This window comes from Panthera onca, chromosome B3, assembly GCF_046562875.1.
Source record: "Panthera onca isolate mPanOnc1 chromosome B3, mPanOnc1 haplotype 2, whole genome shotgun sequence".
Lineage (NCBI taxonomy): Eukaryota > Metazoa > Chordata > Mammalia > Carnivora > Felidae > Panthera > Panthera onca.
The window spans coordinates 42,767,805-42,791,813 of NC_138344.1; the positions used below are offsets into that span (position 1 = coordinate 42,767,805).

General features: G+C 35.0%; 1 protein-coding gene and 1 pseudogene across 4 annotated transcripts in view; one reads left to right on the forward strand and one right to left on the reverse strand.

The window, feature by feature from the left end:
* VPS13C (vacuolar protein sorting 13 homolog C) overlaps positions 1 to 24,009 on the forward strand; it is a 192,745-nt gene that overhangs the window by 75,911 nt on the left and 92,825 nt on the right. For all 4 annotated transcript variants that reach the window (XR_013556316.2, XR_013556317.2, XM_078448671.2 and 1 more), the window contains 11 exons: positions 372 to 450; positions 1,131 to 1,270; positions 4,787 to 4,940; positions 6,798 to 6,877; positions 8,307 to 8,366; positions 10,455 to 10,614; positions 11,358 to 11,474; positions 12,579 to 12,682; positions 13,043 to 13,210; positions 13,696 to 14,000; positions 16,015 to 16,162. Coding sequence is in view for 2 of the 4 variants with exons in the window: in XM_078448671.2 (XP_078304797.2) it covers positions 372 to 450; positions 1,131 to 1,270; positions 4,787 to 4,940; positions 6,798 to 6,877; positions 8,307 to 8,366; positions 10,455 to 10,614; positions 11,358 to 11,474; positions 12,579 to 12,682; positions 13,043 to 13,210; positions 13,696 to 14,000; positions 16,015 to 16,162 (1,515 nt within the window). In the remaining 2 variants the exon portion in view is untranslated. The remainder of the gene's footprint in view (positions 1 to 371; positions 451 to 1,130; positions 1,271 to 4,786; positions 4,941 to 6,797; positions 6,878 to 8,306; positions 8,367 to 10,454; positions 10,615 to 11,357; positions 11,475 to 12,578; positions 12,683 to 13,042; positions 13,211 to 13,695; positions 14,001 to 16,014; positions 16,163 to 24,009) is intronic.
* On the reverse strand, positions 2,002 to 2,132 carry LOC132670687 (U4 spliceosomal RNA; annotated as a pseudogene).

Genomic DNA, 24,009 nt, shown 5'->3' on the forward strand with positions numbered 1-24,009 from the left:
CATAATGTGCTTTGTTGGAAGATTTGTGTCTTATGTGTGTATGTGTCTTTCCATCTCTCTCTCTCTGCTCTATAATTTTTCAGTATTTTTCTCATTTATGTACATTTGATCCTGTTAAATCAGTATGTTAAACTTTTTTGGGGTACCTGGGTGACTTAGTCAGTTAAGCATCTGACTTTGGCTCAGGTCATAATCTCACTGTTGAGTTTGAGCCCCATGTTGGACTCACTGCTGTCAGCGCAGAGCCCGCTTCAGTTTCTCTCTCCCCCTCTCTGTCTGCCCCTCCTCTGCTTGTGCTTGCTCTCTCTCTCTGTCTCTCAAAAATAAACAAATATTGAAAAAAAATTAAAAAAATGTTTTGTATTTGACAGGTATCCTCAATTCCTGTTATTTCAGATAGGACAAAAGACCTACTTAGTACTTCACTGTTGCTGGATGGAGTAGAATCAGGTAAGGAAAGTAAATGTTTTTTATTAAACCAAACCTATACATTAGTATATAGAGATAAAATTTTCAGAAAACAAAGGAATTTAGAAAGTGTTACAACAATTCACTGGTTTTAGTTCTAGCTGTGCTACTAACCAACAGTGTCATTTTGAGTCACCTTTTTTTAAGCCCAAGTTTCTTCATTTGAATGATAGGATTTTTGTGATAGACAGTGCTTAAGATTCTATATAAGATTTTTTTTTTTTTTTGGCCCCAATTTCTACCTGATCTTTTTTCCTAGCTCTAGCCTAACTGATCTTGTTTAATTTTGAAGTAGAGTATAAGCGTCATGAGGACAAGGATCATGTCTGCCCTCTTTACCTTGGTGCCCTTGGTGGCTGATACAGACTGATATATGATGGGTGATGCCCAGTAATTATTTATTGAATATTGAATGAGTGAACTAAAGTGAAAAACAGAGCTTTTGAAGAAAAACATAGTAGGGTGGTTTGGTCTTTATGTATGATTATCATATATCAGGTTGAGTCACTTTGTGGGACTTAGAAATAAGATTGGACATATATTCTGATTCTGAATATGAAGATTATATCTCAAATGAGTTTTACCTTTGAGAGATTTAAGTTTGAGTGTTTTATGCAGTTTTATGTGGACATTCTCTCAAGTCAAATGAATGTCTTCTTTAGAGTCTGATGATGAATATTTTGATGCTGAAGATGGAGAGACACAGACTGGTAAAAGTTTGAGAGGTTCAGAACTAAAAAAAGCTGCAGAAGCCCCAAATGAGGAACTCATTAATCTTTTACTGAAGTTTGAAATTAAAGAGGTATGTATATTTGTTTCATCCATTAATAAATATATTGCTATTATCACTATCCTTAAAGTATTTCATGCTAGATCTGAACATAAAATATATTAAAATTTTGGTACTCTGTCTTCCCTCCTTCCCAACACACACACACAGACACACACACGCACATGCATGGTTCCAGGAAAATGAAATGTTATTTTGTAAATAGTGATATGAGAATGATCTATACCATATTTAATCTCTTCTGGAAAAGCTCAAAGATTCCTAAGTGGGATTTTCTTTTCCATAGAAAATTTCTATGACATGTTTACATTAATTTTTTTTACTTTTAAGCTAAATAATATTGCTCATTGTGATGTTTATAATTTGAAAAAGTGTAAACAACCTAGATTTTTAGCATGTCTTTACAGCCATTAAAAGTCATGTAATAAAACATTGACATGGAAAGATGTTCACAAAATATCATTATTTTGGAACAAAAATAGATTAAAATACTGAGGACATTATGATTCTATTTAGAAATTGTACATACACGTAATTTTTTTCTTTGATCATACTTGATCGTGTTCATCTCTGTGTGGAGGAATTATAATTTCTTATTTTTGCCTGTTTGCTTTTCCCTATATTCTAAATATACTTAATAGTAAATATGCATTTCTTTCATAATAAAACACAGAGGTATAAAAAGATGTTTCTTATTGACTGCTTTTTATCCCAATGTGAGGTGATGTCCTAAAATATAAAGTCAGAAATACCAGATTTTAATTGTGTATATAAATCCCTCTAAGTATTACTGGTATTTGTTAAAGTTTTCAATTAGCAATAATCGCGCCTCGGATAAACCTCATTGGCTACGATACTGCCACTGCGCAAAGCTTGGTATTTGTTTAAAAGAAATATATGTCATTTATCTTTAGCCTTCTTTGCTCCCTTTTTTTCATATACCCATCTAAAATACCAAAAATCCCTTGACTCTAACTTGAGAATACATTCAAATGATTGGTCTTCTCTTCTATTGCTACTGCACTGTCCAAGTCACCATATTCCCTGGACTAGTGCAGTAGCCTCATAATTCTTTCTCTGCTTCTGTAAGGTACTCTGTTCTCCACACAATAACCAGAGTGATCCTTTTATTTTTTAATTTTTATTTATTTTTATTTTAGAGAGAGAGTGCAGGCAGGGAAGATGGGCAGAAGGAGAGAGAGTGAGAGAGCGAGAGCGAGAGCGAGAGAGAAAGAGAGAGAGAGAGAGAGAGAATCTCAGGCAGTCTCCAAGTGTGGAGCCAGATGCGGAGCTTGTTTCCATGTCCCTGAGATCATGACCTTAGCTGAAATCAAGAGTCAGAAGCTCAACCCACTGAGCCACCCAGAGTGCCTCCAGAGTGATCTTTTTAAAGTGAAAGATCAGGGATGCCTGGGTGGCTCAGTCAGTTAAGCAACCAACTTTGGCTCACGACTCATGGGTTTGAGCCCGCCTTGGGGCTCTGTCTCCCTCTCTCTCTGCCCCTCCCCTGCTCATTCTCTCTTTCTCAAAAATAAATAAACATTAAAAAAAGTGAAAGATGATGTCATGTCTTTGCTCACAACTGTCCCCTGCTTCTCTATTGATTAAAGGGCTAAGTCATTCCCATGGCCTACAACACCTTGCTATATAGCATATAGGTCACCCCATGTGACTTTAGATTCATTTTCAGTTCTCTTCTGCCTTGCTTACTCTGCTCCAGCCATATTTCATTCATCCCTTCAATAAATATTCATCAAGTGCCATCATGAAGTGCATTGTTTAACATACTGCAGTTACAGCAGCGAACGCAAAGTTCTTGCCTTATGGAACTTACACTTGGCTTTTGTTCTTCCTTATGTATACCAGAGCACATTCTTTGTGCTTGCTGGGGTTTCTTTCTTCCTGGAACACTGTTTTTCTATATGACTTGATTCTTTATTTCCATTAGATATTTGCTCAAGTGCTATCTTATTGGGAAGGTCTGATCACCCACTACGAGATAGCAGCCCTGACTTTTCCCCACTCTTCCTAGGATATAAGCTCCATCGGGACAAGAACCTTGTGTGTTCTGGTCAGTTCGATGTCCCTAGTTGCTGGGACGGCCTCATACATGGTAGATGATGCGCAATAAGTATTTTGTTGAATATTGAATGAATGAACTGAAATTATCAACAATCAGCATCATCTAAGAAAAAATAATGCTGTTAGAAATATTTTTTTCAAGTTGATATTTTTGTCATTCTGAAGTTTTAAATGTTGCTGTACTGAAATATATTAAATTTTTTCTTTATATCTTAGTATTAGTGTGTGTTTAGAAAATTCTATTAACAAAAATATTTACCCACAATTTAATATATTATTTTATGTTTTTATTGCTTTCATTTAAATCATTTATTTATTTGAAATTTACTTTTGTGTAACAACTCTGCACTGAGTATCTTACTATAGTCTCTTATTGTTTCTACTCTTTAGTTGACACCCCTGTTTTTTCTTAAATGTGTAATGATACCACTGCCAATAATATTAATTTTTGCTTTTATTCATCATTTATGTTGTTCTGTTATTATTGCTGCCTAACAGGGTATCCTAAAACATAGTAGTTCAAAACAACTGTTTAATTTTGCTCAGAGTATTATGGGTTAGGAATTGTGGAAGGGCCCAGATTGGTAATTTTTGTGTATAGTTTTTCATGTGGTGCAGTCATATTTTTTGGAGCTACAGTGACCTGAAGTCTCAGAGGGTCTCAGAAGTGCCTCACTCATGAGGCTGGCTCTTGCCACTGGCTGGTGGCTGGGAGCTCAGGTGGGACTGTTGACTGAAATACCAACTCATAGCCTCCTGAGCATGGCAGTTTCAGGGTAGTTGAACTTTTTACATGCCAATTAGCTTCCCCTCAGTGTGCATTCCCAGGTGAAACATTTATGGGCATTTTTTTTTTTTTTTTTTTTTTTTATCATTGGCAGTCATTAAAGTGTGGCTTCTGTAGTCTGTTGATTGAAATGCAAAGATAGTGGACAAAGCTCTCCATCTCTTGATGGAGTACCAAAGTACTGTTATGTTTTAAAAATTGTCACATATGTGTTTTGGTTTTGATTGGCTAAATATACTGGCTGTTATATCCAGAATAAATTTAAACAGTACTGTAGTAGTAAATAGCTAGACTGTCCTACTTTTTACTTTAATGGAAATGCCTTTTTTTTTTTAAATCAACAAACATGATTTTTGTTTTGAGATAGAGGTTTAAGAAAATCATATTAAGTAAGAATGCATATATTCCTGTTTAAAAAAAGGAAATTTAAAAAGTAAATCAACAATTGATGTAAAATTTTATCATGATTTTTATATAGATGTAGTTTTATTCTGAATAATAGAATTTAAGGTATAATTTCCAATCATAGTAAAAATGTTATGGTATTAGAGAAGTATGAGCTATTGTTCTCATGATAAAATGTATGAAGAAAAATTTTGTTTTTTAAACATGATTCAGAATATTTATCATGCTTTTAATGGGTGTCTTGATTCTTTTAGGTTGTTTTGGAATTTACTAAACAACAGAAAGAAGAAGATACAATTCTAGTATTTAATGTTACTCATTTGGGAACAGAGGCTACATTGAGAACTTTTGATGTAACTGTGGTATCTTATTTAAAGAAAATCAGCTTGGATTACCATGAAATTCAAGGTAACAGCCACACAAATAGAAATAATGGTTAATAGTAAATATAGTCTCACTTTGAGTATTTGAGACACTTTTGTGTATATAATAATATTTTTAAATAAATGATAGCTAGCACTGTTCTAAGGATTTTACAAATAATAACTCATTTAATTCTCATAACAATGTTATCTCCAGTTTACATAAAAGGAAACTAAGCTGTAAATCGGTTATATAATTTAACCAAGGTCACACTGCTGGTTAGTCGCTGAACCATGTTTAAACCCTGGAAGTCTGGCCCTAGGGTCTGTATTCTTAACTTCTGTGATCTACTACTGCCTCAGAGAGTCCATATAAATCTCCATTGTATAAGGAATATTCTTCCCATTTTACAAAGAAAGTTTAAATAAAGGGATTAAGTGGCTTATTCAAGACCATGCATCTTATGAATGGCAAAACCTAGAATTTATCTCTGATCTTATAACTTTAAGTTCTTGTTCTTTGTATTGAATAGTGTTTACATATCAGAAGCTCAGTAGGTTATAAAAATTAGAATGGGGCATAAAATTCATTCTTTTAGAAGCTCTTATCGTTTGTTTACTTCAGTGTACAGTTTATGTGCTCAGTAATATTTGAGGAATGATTGGGTGAATCTACATTTTATGTTTGACTAGTATTTTAGCCAAATATAAAGTCCTATTTTTGTTATTTTTTAATAGATGAAATTAAAACACACCTCGGTTTAGAGGAAAAATGTTTTATATGTTAGTAATGTTCTGTAAACATGGTGTTAAGATGGAATTTACTTTCTTGAGGGGGAGAATGTAAAAAATTTGCTAGGCTATTTTTTTCCTCTAGGGAAGGTTATGACCTTTAAGGTGAAGGGAGAATTCTAAGATTATTTAGAAGGAGCAGGACTTATAGAACTGAAAATAATAAAAGATGGATAAAATGGTGCATAAGTCACTTCTCCTTCCACAGCTTTTTGACACACTTCCTTGGTATATCTACCTCAGGATATAAAGGACATCTGGTAGTATATCTGTAGTTTTTTAATTAAAAGAAATTTGGCAATTCCCCTCCCTTACAACGTACTTTAATTTTCTGTGTAAAATAAGCCTTCTCTCTTACCATAAACAGAGAAAAATTATTTGTTTCTTTAATATGAATGAAATATTTGCTCTTTGAATTTTATAGCTCAATAGGATATTACATATTTTTATAGTTTATTCTTACAATATAGTTGAGAAAGCTGAAGTTAAATAGCTTTTGGTAAGAGTTGAGATGAACTAGAATTCATTTCTTAATTTGTAAGCATTCTACTGCCATACAAATGCACATATGTCCTTAAAGATATCTAGAGAAATATTTATTATTTTTGAATATAGATGTAAAATCAAATAAAAATAAATATGCATGTTTTTAAGTAGGTTGGATGCTAAAGGTAAGATAAGTATTTGGATTGGTCTATTTATACACCAGTGATATTAATATTAAATAATCATAAAAATATGTGCAGGTAGGCTTTTAAAGCTTAAGTAATATATTTTTTTTAAGAAAATGATCTAGAAAATTCCAAGCTTAGGGGTGCCTGGCTGGCTCACTTGGTTAAGTGTCTGACTTTTGATTTGGGCTTAGGTCATGATTTAACGGTTTGTGAGATTGAGCTCCAAGTTGGGCTCTGTGCTGACAGCACGGTACCTATTAGGGATTCTCTCTCTCCCTCTTTCTGTGCCTCCCCCACTTGCGCTCATGTGGGGGAGTGCACTAAATAAATGAATAAATGAATAAATAAGTAAGTAAGTAAGTAAATAAATAAATAAAATTCCAGTCTTAAAAAGAACAATTTATTTGAAACACTTTTCTTCTTTTTCTTTAATCTAGGATCCAAAAAGAAGCCCCTTCACTTGATTAGCTCTTCTGATAAACCTGGATTAGATCTCTTAAAAGTAGAATATATTAAGGTAAGGGCCATAGAATGTTTACATATTTATTGTATACTCTAAATTGTCCTCTGGAAGGAAAAAGATGACAGCAGATTACTAAATTCTCTAGATGTGTGTCATAGATTTTAATCATAAGAATATCCATTTTTCCTCTTTTCATTTATACACTTTCTCTTTTACTTAAGTAGAAGAATAGGACCAGTAAAAAGACACCCAACTCGGGGTGCCTGGGTGGCTCAGTCAGTTAAGCATCCAACTTCAGCTCAGGTCATGATCTCACAGTATGTGGGTTTGAGCCCTGCCTTGGGCTCTGTGCTGACAGCTCAGAGCCTGGAGCCTGCTTCTGATTCTGTGTCTCCCTCTCTCTCTGCCCCTTCCCCTGCCCATGCTCTGTCTCTCTCTCTCTCTGCAAAAAGTAATAAACTTAAAAAAAATTTTTTTTAAAAAAGAAAAAGACACCAAACTCCCTATCCCCAAAGATGGAAGCTTGGGATGAAGTAGCATGAACTTGTACCTCTTGGGGCATATTTACCTACCTAAGTTCATTGTAAATGTAGGTGACATTTGGCTGAGTATCCTATATCACAAGGGATAGAGTCAAATTTGATTGGGTTCAGAAGAAAACTACCAGGATTAGGAAGGGATTCAAAAAGATATCGTATGAGAAATGCTGAAGGAAGTAAAGAGTATTTAGCTTTATTCAAGATTAGTTGATTTGTTTAATCATTTAACAAGCATTTATTGAATGCCTTTGTCAGGTTCTGTTAGGCACTTGGGATACAGAGATGAAAAACATGCCCTGTTTTCAAGGAACTTATGGACTAGTAGGCAGACAGACAAGTTAGATAACAATTAAAATATAATGTGATTGATTCTCTCATAAAGAACATAAGACTTTGTGGCATCAGGGAGGCAGAGAAGCTAGTCTAGGCAGAAGTCTTCTCACAAGATGAAAAACTGAATTTCCTATGGATGTGCCCAAGAGACAGAACTTGAACCAATAGATAATTGTGTTGGGAGGTAGAATTTTGACTCAGTACCAAGGCCTAATTAAATCACAAGTTCTCTGAAGATTAAATTTCTAAGAAAATGAGGTTTCTTTCAGTGGAGATGACCTAAAATAGTCTTCCAAAGATATAAAGGGATAGATTAAGTGATGGATGGCCTAGATGACCTTTAAACCTTACAGCTTTCAGAGTTTATAATTCTGGTCTCTAGTTGTAGTTTCCTAGAAGTACATGTTGCCATGTTTTTCATATTTGAAGAGGAGAACAAAATTGCATGATTATAATAAATAACTTGGATGTCACTTTAAAACAATGACAGTAAAATTAAATATATACAAAATTATAGTTCTAAATAAATGTAAAAAATAAACTAGAGATCATAAATAAGTTATTTACTTTAGTCTTAAATCTTTTTTCAGAACTTCTATTCTTTTTTTTAGGCTGATAAGAATGGACCTAGTTTTCAAACTACGTTTGAAAAAACTGAACAAACACTTAAGGTAAGAAATTTTATTAAAAGGGTATATCTTATTTGAAAACAACTTATTGTGGAAGACTTCAGTATCCTTTGAGGAATAATGACTGGGTCGGTAATTTGATGAAATAATCAAGAGTCAGTAAAAGTTATAAATCTCCTAGATACCTACCATGTTCTGTGTTTGTCATTAATTATAATAGAGCTGGTGTTTTGACTTCCTGTAGCACATCCTAATTATTTCTAAAAACAGGGAATGCGATAGACAGTGGAACTTTGATTTATAAAGAACCAACAAGGTTTTCAACAAATTAAACTAGATACTGTTGTTTAATGCAAACCTGAGAAAGTATGGGAAATACAAGAAGGTGTTGAGTACATCTGAAGCCATACTAAGGTAGTCACATGGAGGAAGAGGAGACGATGTAGTTGTGGATTATTTAAAAAAAATTTTTTTTAATGTTTATTTATTTTTGAGATAGAGAGAGACACAGCATGAGCAGGGAAGGGGCAGAGAGAGAGGGAGACACAGAATGTGAAGCAGGCTCCAGGCTCTGAGCTGTCAGCACAGAGCCCGACACGGGGCTCGAACTCATGAACTGTGAGATCATGACCTGAGCCGAAGTTGGACGCTCAACCAACTGAGCCACCCAGGCACCCCAATTGTGGATTATTTTAAAAAGAAAATCAGAGATAGGAGTTTGAAGTTACACTTTTGAGAGATGGGAGAATTTGTGGAATATTGTGAACCTTCCTTTTTAAAAATTATTTATTTATTTATTTTTAATTTAAATTCAAGTTAACGTACAGTGTTGTCATGGCTTTAGGACTAGAACCCTAGTAATTCATCTCTTGGATATGACACCCAGTCCTCATCCCAACAAGTGCCCTTCTTGATGCCCATCACCCATTTAACCTATCCCCTACCTGCTTCCCCTCAACAATCCTCAGTTAATTCTCTGTATTTAAGAGTCTCTATGGTTTACCTCCCTCTGTGTTTTTATCTTACTTTTCCTACACTTCCCCTATGTTCATCTGTTGTCTTTATCAAATTCCACATGAGTAAAATCATGTATCTTTCTCTGACTTATTTTGCTTAGTATAATACCCTCTGTTTATATCCATGTTGTTGCACATGGCAAGATTTCATTCTTTTTTCATCACTGAGTAGTATTCCATTGTGTATGTATACCACATCTTCTTTATCCATTCATCAGTTGATGGACATTGGGTTCTTTCCATAATTTGACAATTGTTGATAGTGCTGCTGTAAACATTGGGGTGCATGTGCCCCTTCGAATCAGCATTTTTGTACTCTCTTGAGCTTTCCTTTTTATAATTTTTATATCCACTTAGTGCTTTGAGGCAATAAAAGGAAATTCTTTTATATAAGCAAAGATTTTTAAAGAATTTTAATTTGCTGTTAGAAAACCACATTATTACTGAAGCAATTTTTGTTGGTATCTTAGCTTTCTGGATTCATTGTTTTAAAAAATGTAACCCTTTTTTTCCCAAAAGTTTAATGTACATTCGTATATACACACACATACACATTTATACACATACACATATACACATACACATTTATACACATTCATGTATATATATATTTAAAGGATAGGGGCATTATTGTGGTTTTGGAAGATAATTTAGTAACTGAGAACTTACTTAATAATTGTACTTTTAAATCTCTGAATTTCACATTTGAAATCATTTCTTGACATAGTATTAACACATGGTGATTTTCGAGTTTCATGATCTAACTTTAAAGTTTTATGTAATCAAAATAAAAAGTCCATTGAAGATCCAAAAGTCCTATACGTGATGAGTATCAAGATGGCCATGACAAGCAGATTATAGGTTTCTTGTTAATTATATTTGGGAAACAGAATAATTACGTTACTCATGGGAACTCACAATGTGTGTGAGTATAATTTACTGTCCATATATTTCCTCTTTAAGGAGTCTGAGTCGTGAATCTTTATCTCCTCTCTGTTCCTTCTAAGCTATGGAAGCAGTGATGTAAATCTAGCTAGACGCCTTTCAGTTCCATCATGGAAATTAAGGTTATAATTGGCCTGGAAAACTAACTTTCTTTTTAAAAAATTTCTAGGTGGCTTTTTCATCTTTAAATCTGTTGCTGCAAACACAAGCTCTTCTGTCTTCTATTAATTACCTGACAACCATTATCCCATCAGATGACCAAAGAAGTGATACCAAAGAAGTACAAATTTCAGCTGAAAAGCAACAAAAAAATTCAGGTGTGCAGAAAGGTATGAAAAACACTTATTGTTGTTAACAAGCATATTAGAATTCTAGAGGTAAATGGGAATCGTAGAGATCATCAAGTTCGGTCATTTGCATGCCATTTTCCCCACTTCTGTGCTTTTCTTCAAACAAAATCATATGTGAGTAACTGCTGTGTAAGGCAAATGTAACTAATACTGATGCTTTAAAAAAATACCTGTTTTTCTTCTTATTTTGGTGGTAGTGGTGAATGCTGTAGGTAGATAATAGGGAAGAAGACCTGTATTTACACTGAACTTTTCCTCCCTTCTCAGTGGCTCCTGAATGAGCTCCACAAAGGGTTAGTCTTCCCTTCCCATTTTACAAATAAGGTAGTAAGACCCAGAGACTTGGGGATAACAGTACAGGGATAGCATGTAGTTGGTTAAGAGCCCAGATTTTAAATCAGAAACAACTCAGTTCAAAATCCTGCCTCTGCTACTTAAATTATATGACCATAGGCACATTATTTAATTTCTCTGAGTTTCAGTGTCCTTATTTATTTTATGGTTTTTTTTTTGCTTGTACATTATGAAAGTAACATCTCAGTATGAGAAATACAAACTGTACAGAAGATGTAAAGCAAAAAGAGTATTTGAAATCTTTAAGAGCTTGAGAATTTTATAATTTTTTAAAACAGAAATATGGTTCATTTAATACAAGCAAGAAACCTTAATAGAGTTTGAATTACTCGAATCCCATGTGATAGAATGCTTTGTTTTATTTTTAGTGATTGTATCCTCTAAAGACAGGGACATTATTGACTTCAGACTATTTGCCAAGTTGAATGCTTTCTGTGTCATTGTTTGTGATGAGAAGAACAATATTGCTGAAATCAAGATTCAAGGTAAAAGTTCACATACTATTAAGAATTTTTTAAAAGAGAAGCTTTTTTTAATGGTAAAGAGTATACAAATGGAGGGCTCTGAGCTGTGAAAACTGGATAATTTTTTTATGACATAATTGAATTGTATGTTTTCTTAGCTCTTTGGGATGTAGATCTTGGTTAGAATCTGACCATCAAATTGAATGACAATACTGGTGTTTTGAATCTCTCGGAGTTGTCTCAGAGGTGAAAAGGGTTCCTAATGTCCATGTAGAGATGCTATCAATGGGCTGGGATGTGGGTCCGATTTTCAGGTCAAGGTCTATGAATATGCTTTATCTTGGTACAAATGCAAAAGAACCTTATGATGAAAAGAAAGCCTGTCTATGAGTCCAGTATGTTCTTTTAGGCAAAAGCTGCTGAAACTGATAAGACTCTGTTTTTACCAGCTCACTATGATCTGATAACGGTAAAGAATGTTTAATGAAATTCTTGAATAACTTAAAAATGAAAAAAATTAGTTTTTTTCTTTGGCCTTTCCAAGCTGACAATTACCTTTAGTCTACATTTGATTCATGAAACTTATAGCTTCCCTATGAATGACTGGATATAAGATATAAAAGATTTCCTAAAATCCCAAGATAATCTGTTTGCTCTAGGTGTAGTTTTTTTCAGAAGGTTGAAAATTCAGATAATTGATTTATAATGAATGTATTGGTTTCATTGTTTATAACACTGAAAATATATAACATTGCAACCAACTAATTTATCACTTGGGAGTTCAAGCATAGTTAATTAAAAAAAAAAATCACCCCAGGGGCGCCTGGGTGTCTCAGTCGGTTAAGCGACCGACTTCGGCTCAGGTCACGATCTCACAGTTCGTGAGTTTGAGCCCCGCGTCAGGCTCTGTGCTGACAGCTCAGAGCCTGGAGCCTGCTTCAGATTCTGTGTCTCCCCCACCTCTCTGCCCCTAGCATGCTTATGCTCTCTCTGTCTCTCAATAATAAATAAATGTTAAGTTTTTAAAAATCACCCCAAAATGAAATTATGCAATAAAAAGAAACATCTTGAGGTCTTCTTATGGTAGGTCTTTAGAAATTATAATAATATAATTTTTTTTTCCAGGCCTTGATTCTTCTCTTTGTCTTCAGTCAAGAAAACAGTCACTGTTTGCCAGACTGGAAAATATTATTGTCACAGATGTTGATCCTAAGACAGTTCATAAAAAAGTAGGTGTAGTAAATAGATAGCTAATATGTTTTGATAATTGAGTATGAGATTTTATTTTTAAATATATTTTAAGAAATATTAATGAAATATATTTTGATACACAAATGTTTGTTTCTCTAATGATTATAAATATAAGCCCATTTGTTTGTTTGTTTATTTATTTATTTATTTATTTTTAGTCTCAACCGAGTTAACATACAGTGTAGTCTTGGGTTTAGGAGTAGAATCCAGTCATTTGTCACTTACATATAATACCCAGTGCTCATCCCAACAAATACCCTCCAAATATAAGCCCTTTTTTAAATGAGACTTTGTCATTACCCTCTTGAACAGAATACATTCTAATCTCTGCTTTTCAGGCTGTGTCAATAATGGGAAATGAAGTTTTTCATTTTAACTTGGATTTGTATCCTGATGCCACTGAGGGAGATTCCTATACTGACATGTCCAAAGTGGATGGTGTGGTATCACTGAATGTTGGCTGTATTCAGATTGTTTATCTTCATAAATTCCTCATGTCATTTCTGGTAAAAGTCACTATTTATATGTTGATTTTCAACTTAGAAATACTTAAGTCTGATAGTTTTGATTTCAGATCTTATAAATTTTGGATTTTAGGATGTACATTGTTTTGATTATAGATGGTATTTATATATTAATATAGAGGTTAAAACCTCTCTTTAATAGTTGAAATCTGAGTCATTTAATTTGTCTAGAACTGGAATTATTTTTGCTAGAACATGAATTTTACTTGAAACCAAATTTTCAAGTAAAAAAATACTAAAAATATCCTCCGCCCCCGCCCCACTCTGTTCTTCAGCCATATAACATTAGCCCTTATCAGGTAGCTCATAAATATGGATGGATGATCAGTGATTTTTTTCCTAATTCTAGATAAATGAGACTCAATTGAAAAATGTATAGGAAATAAATAGCACAGAAATAAAGAAGATGGTGTTATTAATGATGTGCTTGTCCTCTGTTTTTCTCCTTTTATACTTGGTGTCCACAGAACTTCCTCAACAATTTCCAGACAGCCAAAGAGGCTCTGAGTGCTGCCACTGTTCAGGCTGCAGAAAAGGCTGCCAGAAGTGTGAAAGATCTTGCCCAGAGGAGTTTTCGTGTTTCTCTCAATATTGATCTGAAAGCACCAGTTATAGTCATCCCACAGTCTTCTATTTCCACTAATGCAGTGGTGGTAGATCTTGGGCTCATCAGAGTTCAAAACCAGTTTAGTCTGGTGTCTGGGGAAGACTATTTAAACCCTCCAGTAATTGATAGAATGGATGTGCAGCTAACAGAGCTTAAGCTTTCTAGGTATATTCTCTTTGAATAATTATGGATTGAAGAGTTATTTAATGTTTTCCATGAATTTTGTGGCCATTGAAATTCATACCCAACATGCTTCGGTTGCACAGAATACTTTACTTTTATTTACTTTTTAAAAAGGTTTTTAATATTTATTTATTTTTGAGAGAGTGAGAGAGAGACAGAGTGCAAGTGGGTGAGGGGCAGAGAGAAGGGGAGACACAGAATCCGAAGCAGGCTCCAGGTTCCGAGAGTCAGCAAAGAGCCTGACGTGGGGCTTGAACCCACAAACTGAGAGATCATGACCTGAGCTGAAGTTGGAAGCTCAGTTGACTGAGCCACCCAGGCGCCCCCAGAATACTTCAATTTTTAATCAACTTTTTATTTTGAAAAATTCCACAGTTACAGAAAAATTCCAAAAATATTACCATGATGATACCAATATTATCCTTTACCTGGGTTTACCAGTTGTTTACATTTGCTTTAACTATGTATGTCTGCATATTATTATTTAAAACATGTTTAAAAAATTTGTTTAATGTTTATTTTTGAGAGAGTGAGAGAGAGAGAGAGATGGACGGACAGAGTTCAAGCGGGGGAGGGGCAGAGAGAGAGGGAGACACAGAATCTGAAGCTGACAGCTCTGAGCTGTTAGCACAGAGCTTGATGCGGGACTTGAACCCATGAACCATGAAATCATGACTTGAGCCAAAGTCTGCCGCTTAGCAGACTGAGCCACCCAGGCGCCCCTAAAACCTCTTTTTAATTTAATTTTTAAGTTGAGATAAAATTGACATATTGTCTTGCTTTCAGGTATATAACATGATTCAGTATTTGTGTATATTGTGAAATGATCATCACAATAAGTCTAACATTTGTCACCACACATACTTACAATTTTTTTTTCTTGTGATGAGAACTTTTAAGACCTACTTTCTTAACCACTTTCAAATATACAATACAGTATTTTTAACTAGTCACCTTGCTATACATTACATTCCCAGGACTTACTTACTTTATAATGGGAAGTTAAAACATTTTTTGCTGAACCATGAGTATAGACTTTGCTCTTAACCCCTTGCTCTAAATGCTTTAGCATGTGTCCCCTAAGAACAAGGACACACATCCTTTTACATAATGCAGTTTTCAAATTCTGGAAATTTAACACGGATACAGCAATAACGTCTAATATGGAGTCAGTATTCAAATCTTACTAGTTGTTCCAATAGTGTCCATTATAGTAATTTTTCCCCTCGATCAAGGGTCACGTATGGATGGCATTTAATTGTATCCTGTACTACTGAGGGGGATTTCTATATTACTAGTACTTACTTGCTCTGGAATAGTTCTTTAGTCTTTCTTAGTGTTTCATGATGAGACAGTTTTGAAGAGTACAATCTAGTTGTTTCATGGAATGTCTTTTAATTTGGTTTTGTCTGAGTGATTCTTCATGATTTAATTGAACTTATGTATTTTTGGCAGAATACTGCATACATAATGATGTATCTGTAGAGCTCCCACCAGATGACCCATGAAAATCTATATATAATACATTTTAAAATAATTTCTACCCTATCCAAGGAGATTTAATTAACTTAATAAAAAAGGAAAATTACAAGGCAAGTCCAGAAAATAATCCTGGAGAAGAGCTTTATCAAACTCTTCAGAAAATGCTAATTGTTCATCTTGCCATTTTTTTCTTTAATCTCTGTACCAATGCATATATTAGTCTTTGTACAACTATATTTGATGACTACTCCATGTATTCAACATTATGAATATCTTTTTAAAATTTAATCCATGTGTGACCTAATGTTTGAAGAAAAAGGTTTTCTTAATGGGTCATTGTATATCATGTATTTGACTCTTTCCCTCAAGTGAATTATAGATTGAGATTAGAAAAAACTAGCATGGGTTCAAATCACTATTGAGAGCAGTGACTTTTGATTTCAATGTCTTTTTAATGATAGGTTGCATTTCCCTCCTGTGTTTATGCATTTATATCAGTTATATTTTTCATTAGGACAGTGATCCAGCCAGGCATCTCCCATCCTGATGTTCAGCTCTTACACCCAATTAACTTGGAATTTTTTGTAAACCGGAATCTAGCTGCATCTTGGTATCACAAAGTACCTGTTGTAGAAATTAAAGGACACCTTGAATCAATGAATGTAAGTGTGTGAGTGAAAAATACTCGTTATTGAAATTTTAGACTCTGAAGACTTTCTTAGGATAAATCAATAAGATACGTGAAATTTTTGAGTGGTTGGTGTAAGAACAATTTCAATGAGATGTCCAAAAATATGTTCATTATTTAGCAGAATTTAATCTTCAGTTAAGTGTTATTGTGTGTGTGTGTGTGTATACAAAAAAAATATATATTTATACACACACACATATATACATATATGCATATACATATATATACATATATATATATACACCATATATGTGTATATATATATATATATGATATACATTATTAGTTTAGGGTATATAACATAGTAATTCAACATTTATTTACATTGCAGAAATAGTCACTACAATAAGTATAGTTCTCATCTGTCACTTTACAAAGTTAATATAGTATTATTGACTGTATTTTCCATACTGTACATTGTATCTCCATGACTTACTTATATTATAACTACAAGTTTGAATTTATTAATCCCTTACACCCATTTCACATCCCTAATCCCCCTTCCCGTCTGGGAACCACCAATCTGCTCTCTGTTTCTATGAGCCTGGTTTTTAGTTTTGTTCTGTTTGGCTTTTTAGAGTCTACATATCAGTAAAATCATGCTGTGTTTGTCTTTCTCTGACTTATATCATTTAGCGTAAGTGTTTTTGTTTTCTTTGGATAGATAAGCAGTAGGGGATAAGCAGTAGCTAATCATATGTTAGCTCTATATATTTTTAGGAACCTCCATACTATTTTCCATAGTGGCTAGTTTATATTCCTACCATTAGGGCGCAAGGGTTCCCTTTTCTCCACATCCTTGCCAATATTAGTTGTTTCTAGTCTTTTGGGTAATAGCCATTCTGAGAGGTGTGAAGTGATACCTCACTGTGATTTTGATTTGCATTTCTCTGATGATTAGTGATGTTGAGCATCTTTTCATGTGCTTGTTGGTCATTTCTGTGTCTTCACTGGAAGAATGTCTATTCGTATCCTCTTCCTGTTTTTTAACCAGATTGTTTTTTTGTTACTGGATTCTATGAGTTCTGTATATATTTTGATATTAACTGCTTATCAGTTATAGGATTTGCAAATATCTTTTTCCATTCAGTAGTTTGCTTTTTCATTAAATTTTTTAAAAATATTTTATTTATTTTTGAGAGAGAGAGAAAGAGAGAGTGACAGAGTACAAGCTGGGCAGGAGCAGAGAGAGAGGGAGACACAGAGGCTGAAGCAGGCTCTAGGCTCTGAGCTGTCAGCACAGAGCCCGAGGCAGGGCTCAAACCCATGAACCGTGAGATCATGACCTGAGTCAAAGTCGGATGTTTAACTGACTGAGCCACCCAGACACCCCACTTTTTCATTTTAATGATGGTTTTTTTTTTTTTTTTCTATGCAGAAGCTTTTTAGTTGATATAGTTCCATTTGTTTATTTTTCCTTCTGTTGTCTTAGCTTTTAGAGTCAGATCTATGGAAACGCCTTTAAGACTGATGTTAAGGAGCTTAATGCCTATGGGTTTTTTTTAGGAGCCTTATGGTTTTGGGTCTCATATTCATCTCATATTCAAGACTTTCATCCATTTTGAGTTCATTTTTATATATAATGCAAGATAGTGGTTGACTTTCATTCTTTTACATGTAGCTGTCCAGTTTTCCCAGCACCATTTATTGAAGAGGCTGTCCTTTCCCCATTGTATATTCTTGCATCTTTTTTGTAATATTAGTTGATCATATATGCATGGGCTTATTGCTGGTTTATGATTTATGTGTCTGGTTTTATGTCCAATATCATACTGTTTTGATGACTATAGCTTTGTAGTATAGTTTGAAAGTAGGGATCATGACACCTTTGGCTTTGCTCTTTCTTAAGATTGTTATGGCTATTTGGGATCTTTAGTGTTCCCATAGAAATTTTAGAATTATTTGTTCTAGACCTCTGAAAAATGCCATTGGAATTTAGGTAGGGATTGCATGGAATCTGTAGATTGCTTTGAGTAGTAACGTTAATTATTCCAATTCATGGGCATCAAATATCTTTCTATTTATTTGTGTCTCCTTCAATTTGTTTTATCAGTGGACAAGTATTTTGTTCTTTTTGATGTGATTGTAAATAGGATTGTTTCCTTGATTTGGCTTTCTGATGGTATGTTATTATTGTAGGGAAACACAACAGATTTTTTTGTACATTAATTTTGTATCCTGAAGCTTTACTGAATTCATGTATTATTTCTAACAATGTTTTTGTAGAATCTTTAGAGTTTTCTATATATAGTATCATGTCATCTGCAAATAGTGTGACAGTTTTACTTCTTCCTTTTCAATTTGGATTACTTTTATTTCTTTCTCTTGCCTAAATGCTATGGCTGGGACTTCCAGTATTATGTTGAATAGAAGTGGAGACAGTGAGCATCCTTGTCTTGTGTCTGATTTGGAGAAAAAGCTTTTAGCTTTTACCAATGAGTATGATATTACCTGCGGGTCTGTCCTATATGATCTTTATTATGTTGAAGTATGTTCCCTGTATATCTGGTTTGTGAGTTTTTATCATAAATGGATGTTGAATTTTGTCAAATGCTTTTTTCTGCATCTGTTGAGATGATTGTGATTTTTATCCATCATTTTCTTAATGTGATATATGATGTTGATTGATTTGTGGATGTTGAACCATCCTTGCATCCCTGGAATATATTCCACTTAAACATGGTTTATGAGCCTTTAATGTATTGTTGAATTTGGTTTGCTAATATTTTGTTAGGGATTTGTATCTATGTTCATCAGGGATATTGCTTGTAGTTTTTTTTATTAATTTTTGTAGTGTACTTTTCTGGTTTTGGTATTAGGGTAATGCTGCCCTTGTGAAATGAGTTTGGAAGTGTTCCTTCCTTTTTCATTTCTTGGAATAATTCAAGAAAGATAGGTACTAATTCTTCTTTAAATGTTTGGTAGAATTAACCTGTGAAGCCATCTGGCCATGGGCTTTTGGTTTGGGGGGAATTTTTAAGTTACTGATTCATTTTCATTACTTGTAGTCAGTGTATTCAAATTTTCTATTTCTTTGTGATTCATTCTTCAAAGGTTGTGTATTTCTAGGAATTGTTCCATTTTTTCTAGATTGCCTGATTTGTTGGCCTGTAATTATTTATAGTAGTCTCTTATGAACCTTTGTATTTCTATTGTGTCAGTTATAGCTTCTCTTTCACTGCTAGTTTATTTGGACCCTGTCTTTTTTTCTTGATACGTCTGGATAGAGTTTTATCACTTTTGTTTATCTTTTCAAAAAACAATCTTATAGTTTCATTGATATTTTTTTTGTTGTTGTTTATTTCTTTTTGAGACAGAGAGAGACACAACATGAGTGAGGGAGAGGCAAAGAGAGAGGGATACACAGAATCAGAAGCAGGCTCCAGGCTCTGAGCTGTCAGCACAGAGCCTGACGTGGGGCTCGAGCTTGTCAACTGTGGGATCATGACCTGAGCCAAAGTTGGATGCTCAACCGACTGAGCCACCCATGTGCCCCTCATTGATCTTTTTAATTCGTTTTAAGTCTCTGTTTCATTTATTTACTCTCTGATTTTTATCATTCCCATTTTCTACTAACTTTGGGTTTTGTTTGTTCTTCTCTTCGTTCCTTTAGGTATACAGTTAAGGTGTTTATTTAAGATTTCTCTTGTTTCTTGAGGTAGGCTTGTATTGTTATGAGCTTCCCTCTTAGAATTGATTTTGCTGCATTCTTTAGATTTTGGTATGTTGTATTTCTGTTTTCGCTTGTCTCTGGGTATTTTGTTTTTGTTTCTTTTGATTTTTTGATGACCCATTGGTTTTTCAGTAGCATGTTGTTTAATCTTCACATTTCTAGGTTTTTCTAGTTTTCTTATAATTATTTCTAGTTTTGTACCATTGTGGTTGGAAAAGATGCTTGGTATGATTTCAGTCTTCTTTTTTTTTTAAAGTTTACTTATTTATTTTGAGAGAGAGAGTGTGAGCAGGGGAGGGTCAGAGAGAGAGTGAGGGAGAAAGAATCCCAAGCAGGGATTCCCACACCATCAGCACAGAGCCTGATGCGGGGCTTGAACTAATGAACTTCGAGATCATGACCTGAGCTGAAATCAAGAATCAGATGCTTAATCGGCTGAGCCACCCACGTGCCCCTGATTTCAGTCTTCTTAAATTTTTGAGAGTTTTTTTTTTTTGACCTAATATGTCATCTATCCTGGAGAATGTTCCATGGTCACTGGAGAAGAATGTGCATTCTTTTGCTTTTGGGTGGAATGTTCTGTATGTATCTGTTAAGTCCATCAGATCAAATGTGTTAAGAGCAGTGTTTCCTTGTTGATTTTTTTGTCTAGGTGATCTGTCCATTGATGTAAGTCAAGTGTTAAAGTCTCCTACTATTACTGTATTACTGTCAACTTCTTCTTTGAGGTCTGTTAATATTTGCTATCTATATTTAGGTGCTCTTATGTTGGGTGCATTTATTTATAAACATCCTACCTTGCTTTATTGATCCTTTTATCATTATATAGTTGTCTTTTTTGTCTTTTATTACAGTTTTGTTTTAAGGTCAATTTTGTAGGATATAACTGTTCCAGTGTTCTTTTCGTTTCCATTTGCGTGGAACATCTTTTTCCATCCCTTCACACTCTTTCTGTGTGTCCTTACTTCAGAAGTGAATCTCTTCTAGGTCGTTTTTTTATCCATTCAGCTACTCTGTCTTTTAAATGGAGAATTTAGTCCATGAATTTAAAGAAATTATTGATAGATAGGTATATACTTTATTGCTCTTTTATTAATTGTTTTCAGGTTGTTTTGTAGTTTCTCTGTTCCTTCATTTCCTTCTCAATTCCTTTGTATTAGATGACTTTCTTTCATGTTATGTCTAGATTCCTTTCTTTTGTGTATTTACTATATGTTTTTGCTTTGTGCTTACTGTGAGGTTTACATACCCTATCCTTTGTATGTAAGAGTCTATTTTAAATAGATAACCACTTACTTTGAACGTATCCAAAACTCTACATTCCCCCCCCGAACAGAATTTATGTTTTTGATGTCACCTTTTACATCTTTTTTTTATGTATCTTTTAAGTAATTATTGTAGTTTCAGTTAATTTTACTACTTTTGTTTTTTGACATTTTTAGTAGTTTTATAAGTGATTAATCCACTACCTCTACTCTATGTTTACCTTTTCCAATGAGATTTTTACTCTCATATGTTTTCTTTTTATTAGTGCCCTTTTTATTCATCTTAAAGAAGGCTTTTTAGTATTCTCATAAAGCTGGTTTAGTGGTTATGAGCTCCTTTAGTTTTTGCTTGTTTGAAAAACACTTTCTCCTATTTGAATGATAATCTTGCTTGGTAAAGTATTCTGGGTTGGAAAAATTTTTTAGTACTTTGAATGTGTCATGCTACTCCCTTCTGGCTAGTAAAGTTTCTTCTGAGAAATCTGCCAATAGCTTTATGAGGTTTCCCTTGAATGTAGCAAGTTGTTTTTGTCTTGCTGCTTTTAAGATTTTCTCTTTAATATTGACATTTTAATTATAATAAGGCTTGGTGTAGTGCTCCTTGTGTTCATCCTTTTTGGTAATTTCCATGCCTCCTCGACCTGGATGTCTGTTTCCTTCTTGAGGTTAGGGAAGTTTTCAGGCATTATTTCTTCAAAATGTTGTCTGCTACTTTCCTCTCTCTTCTCTTCTAAGACCTCTGTAATTTTAATGTTCTTCTGTTTGTCTTTGTCCCTTAAGATACCTTCATTTAAAAAAAATTTTTAATGTTGTTTTTGCTCTGTCTTGGTAAGTTCTGTTGCTTTATTTTCCTGCTCACCAATCTGTTCTCCTTCATCCAGTCTGCTGTAGAACCCCTCCAGTGTATTTTTCATTTCAGTTATCATATCTTTAGTTCTCTGGCTTCTGTTTGTACTGTCTTATATTTTATATCTCCTTGTTGAAATTCTCACTGTCCTCATCCATTCTTTTCCTGAGTTTCAGTGAGTATCTTTATGATCATAACTTTAATTCTTTATCAGGTAGATTGCTTAACTCCATATCATTAAGGTGTTTTTCTCAGGTTTTGTCTTATTCTCTTGTTTGAAAATATTTGTTTCCTCATTTTACTTGATTTTCTGTTTGTTTCTATTTGGTGAAACAGGCAGTCTTTTTAGTCTTGAATGGTAACCTTGTTTAGGTGATGATTCTTCTTGTTCAACCTTGTCCTAGCTTGTGGTTGTCTTCTGAACCTTTGTGGTTGTCTAAAACACCTGAGTTATTATTGGTATGCCCCCATTGTTGAGGGTGTGCCAAGATCTGTCAGTGATCCAAGGGGAGGAATATTATTCAGCACCTAGTTTCAGGCTGATTAGAAGCCAGACCCTCAGGCAAGTGCTTTTAAAGTATGCAAATGTATATAGTCCTATGGGACTGCAATCATAATCCCTACTCAGGGCTCTAGGACATCTGAGCACCAGCTGCAGAAATTGGCATATTGTATTGGTGTGTAAATGAATGTTTGAACTCCTTTCTCACAAGTCTTGTTTAGCTGTAATGAGGCCAACGGGGATGTGCAAGGATGGTGTCTCCCTGCTTTTGTACCCTGAAAGCACCTTCTTAGTCTCTAGATATGTGGGAAACTTTAATCCTGTCCCTCAGGCTGATACTCAAGGCTGAGTAAATAGGCCTTTGTCATAGGAAGACTGAGGTTGTGCTTCAGTCTGCTGTCTGTGCAGTGCCCTGGGGGTGTTGACCTGCCAAGAACTGTTTTTCGGCTTGTTATGGTCCTCTGGAGCTCTGGAACACCAACTCTCTTGACTAGCAGGGCCAGCGCATCAAGGCATGTTCTCTTTCTGGATTGCACGTGGCTGCTGGCTTTAGGAAGACAGTTGGTGAGTGTAGGAGGCAGAGCAGACTCACTGGCTTCAGAAAGGCAGTGGGAAAATGTCTTGACCGTGTGTGCCCATGGGCTTCAACAGTGAAATAGGCTAGTGTCTTGTGTGTCTGTGTACCAACTTTAGGCTGGGAGTGGGAAAATGCCAGGATCACTCACTAGTTCCAGCCACGGGTGTGTTGCAACTGCCTGTGCTTGCGAATGTGAGCCAGGGAGTGGGAGAACTCCACCACAGTTCTGCTCTTTGGTCCAGCCAGGATGCAAGGGAGCACTGCAATTGCCAGTGCATGGCAGCTTCAGCAAGTGCCTTGACTGTTCCCCCGCTCATCCCAGCAAGGCTCTGGGAGAGTGCCATATCCGGACTCCCCTGTCTATGCTAGTAGGCTATGTGGAAAGTTCAACAGTGGTAGCTGCCAGCATGTCAGCCTCCCAGGAGTGTTTCAGATGTCCCTTGCTCCTTCAGCCAGTGTACCCAGATCAGCAAGTGAATTCCCCTCATGTGTAGTCTAGGTGTTTTTCACACTGCCAGTTTTTTCACTGGATCTTGGGGCAAGCCCTTTAAGAGGGCAATCTCAGTTTCCTACAGCACTTTGGGGCCTCTGGAGGTCAGCACTGTTGGTTTTCCAAGCCAGACCTTCTGGGGGCTCCTCTCTCTAGTGCAGATCCCAGGGGCAGAGGTGGCCCATGGGGAGTACCAAGTCATCACTCCTCCAAGAGAAGCATCTGTGGTGAGATCCCTCCCTGTTGTGTGACACCACACTGGGGGTAGTTTTTTTTGTGAGACGTGTCTCTGTCTTTCCAGCTCATTTCAGTATGGTCCTTTTATCTTTTGTTTTGAAGAGCAGTTTACCAGGTTTTAGGCCTTTCTCAGAGGGAAAAGATCCATATGTAGTTTAGATTTGGTGTGTACATACATGGGAGGTGAGTTCAGGATCTTCCTATGTCACCATCTTGGTCTCCGTCTT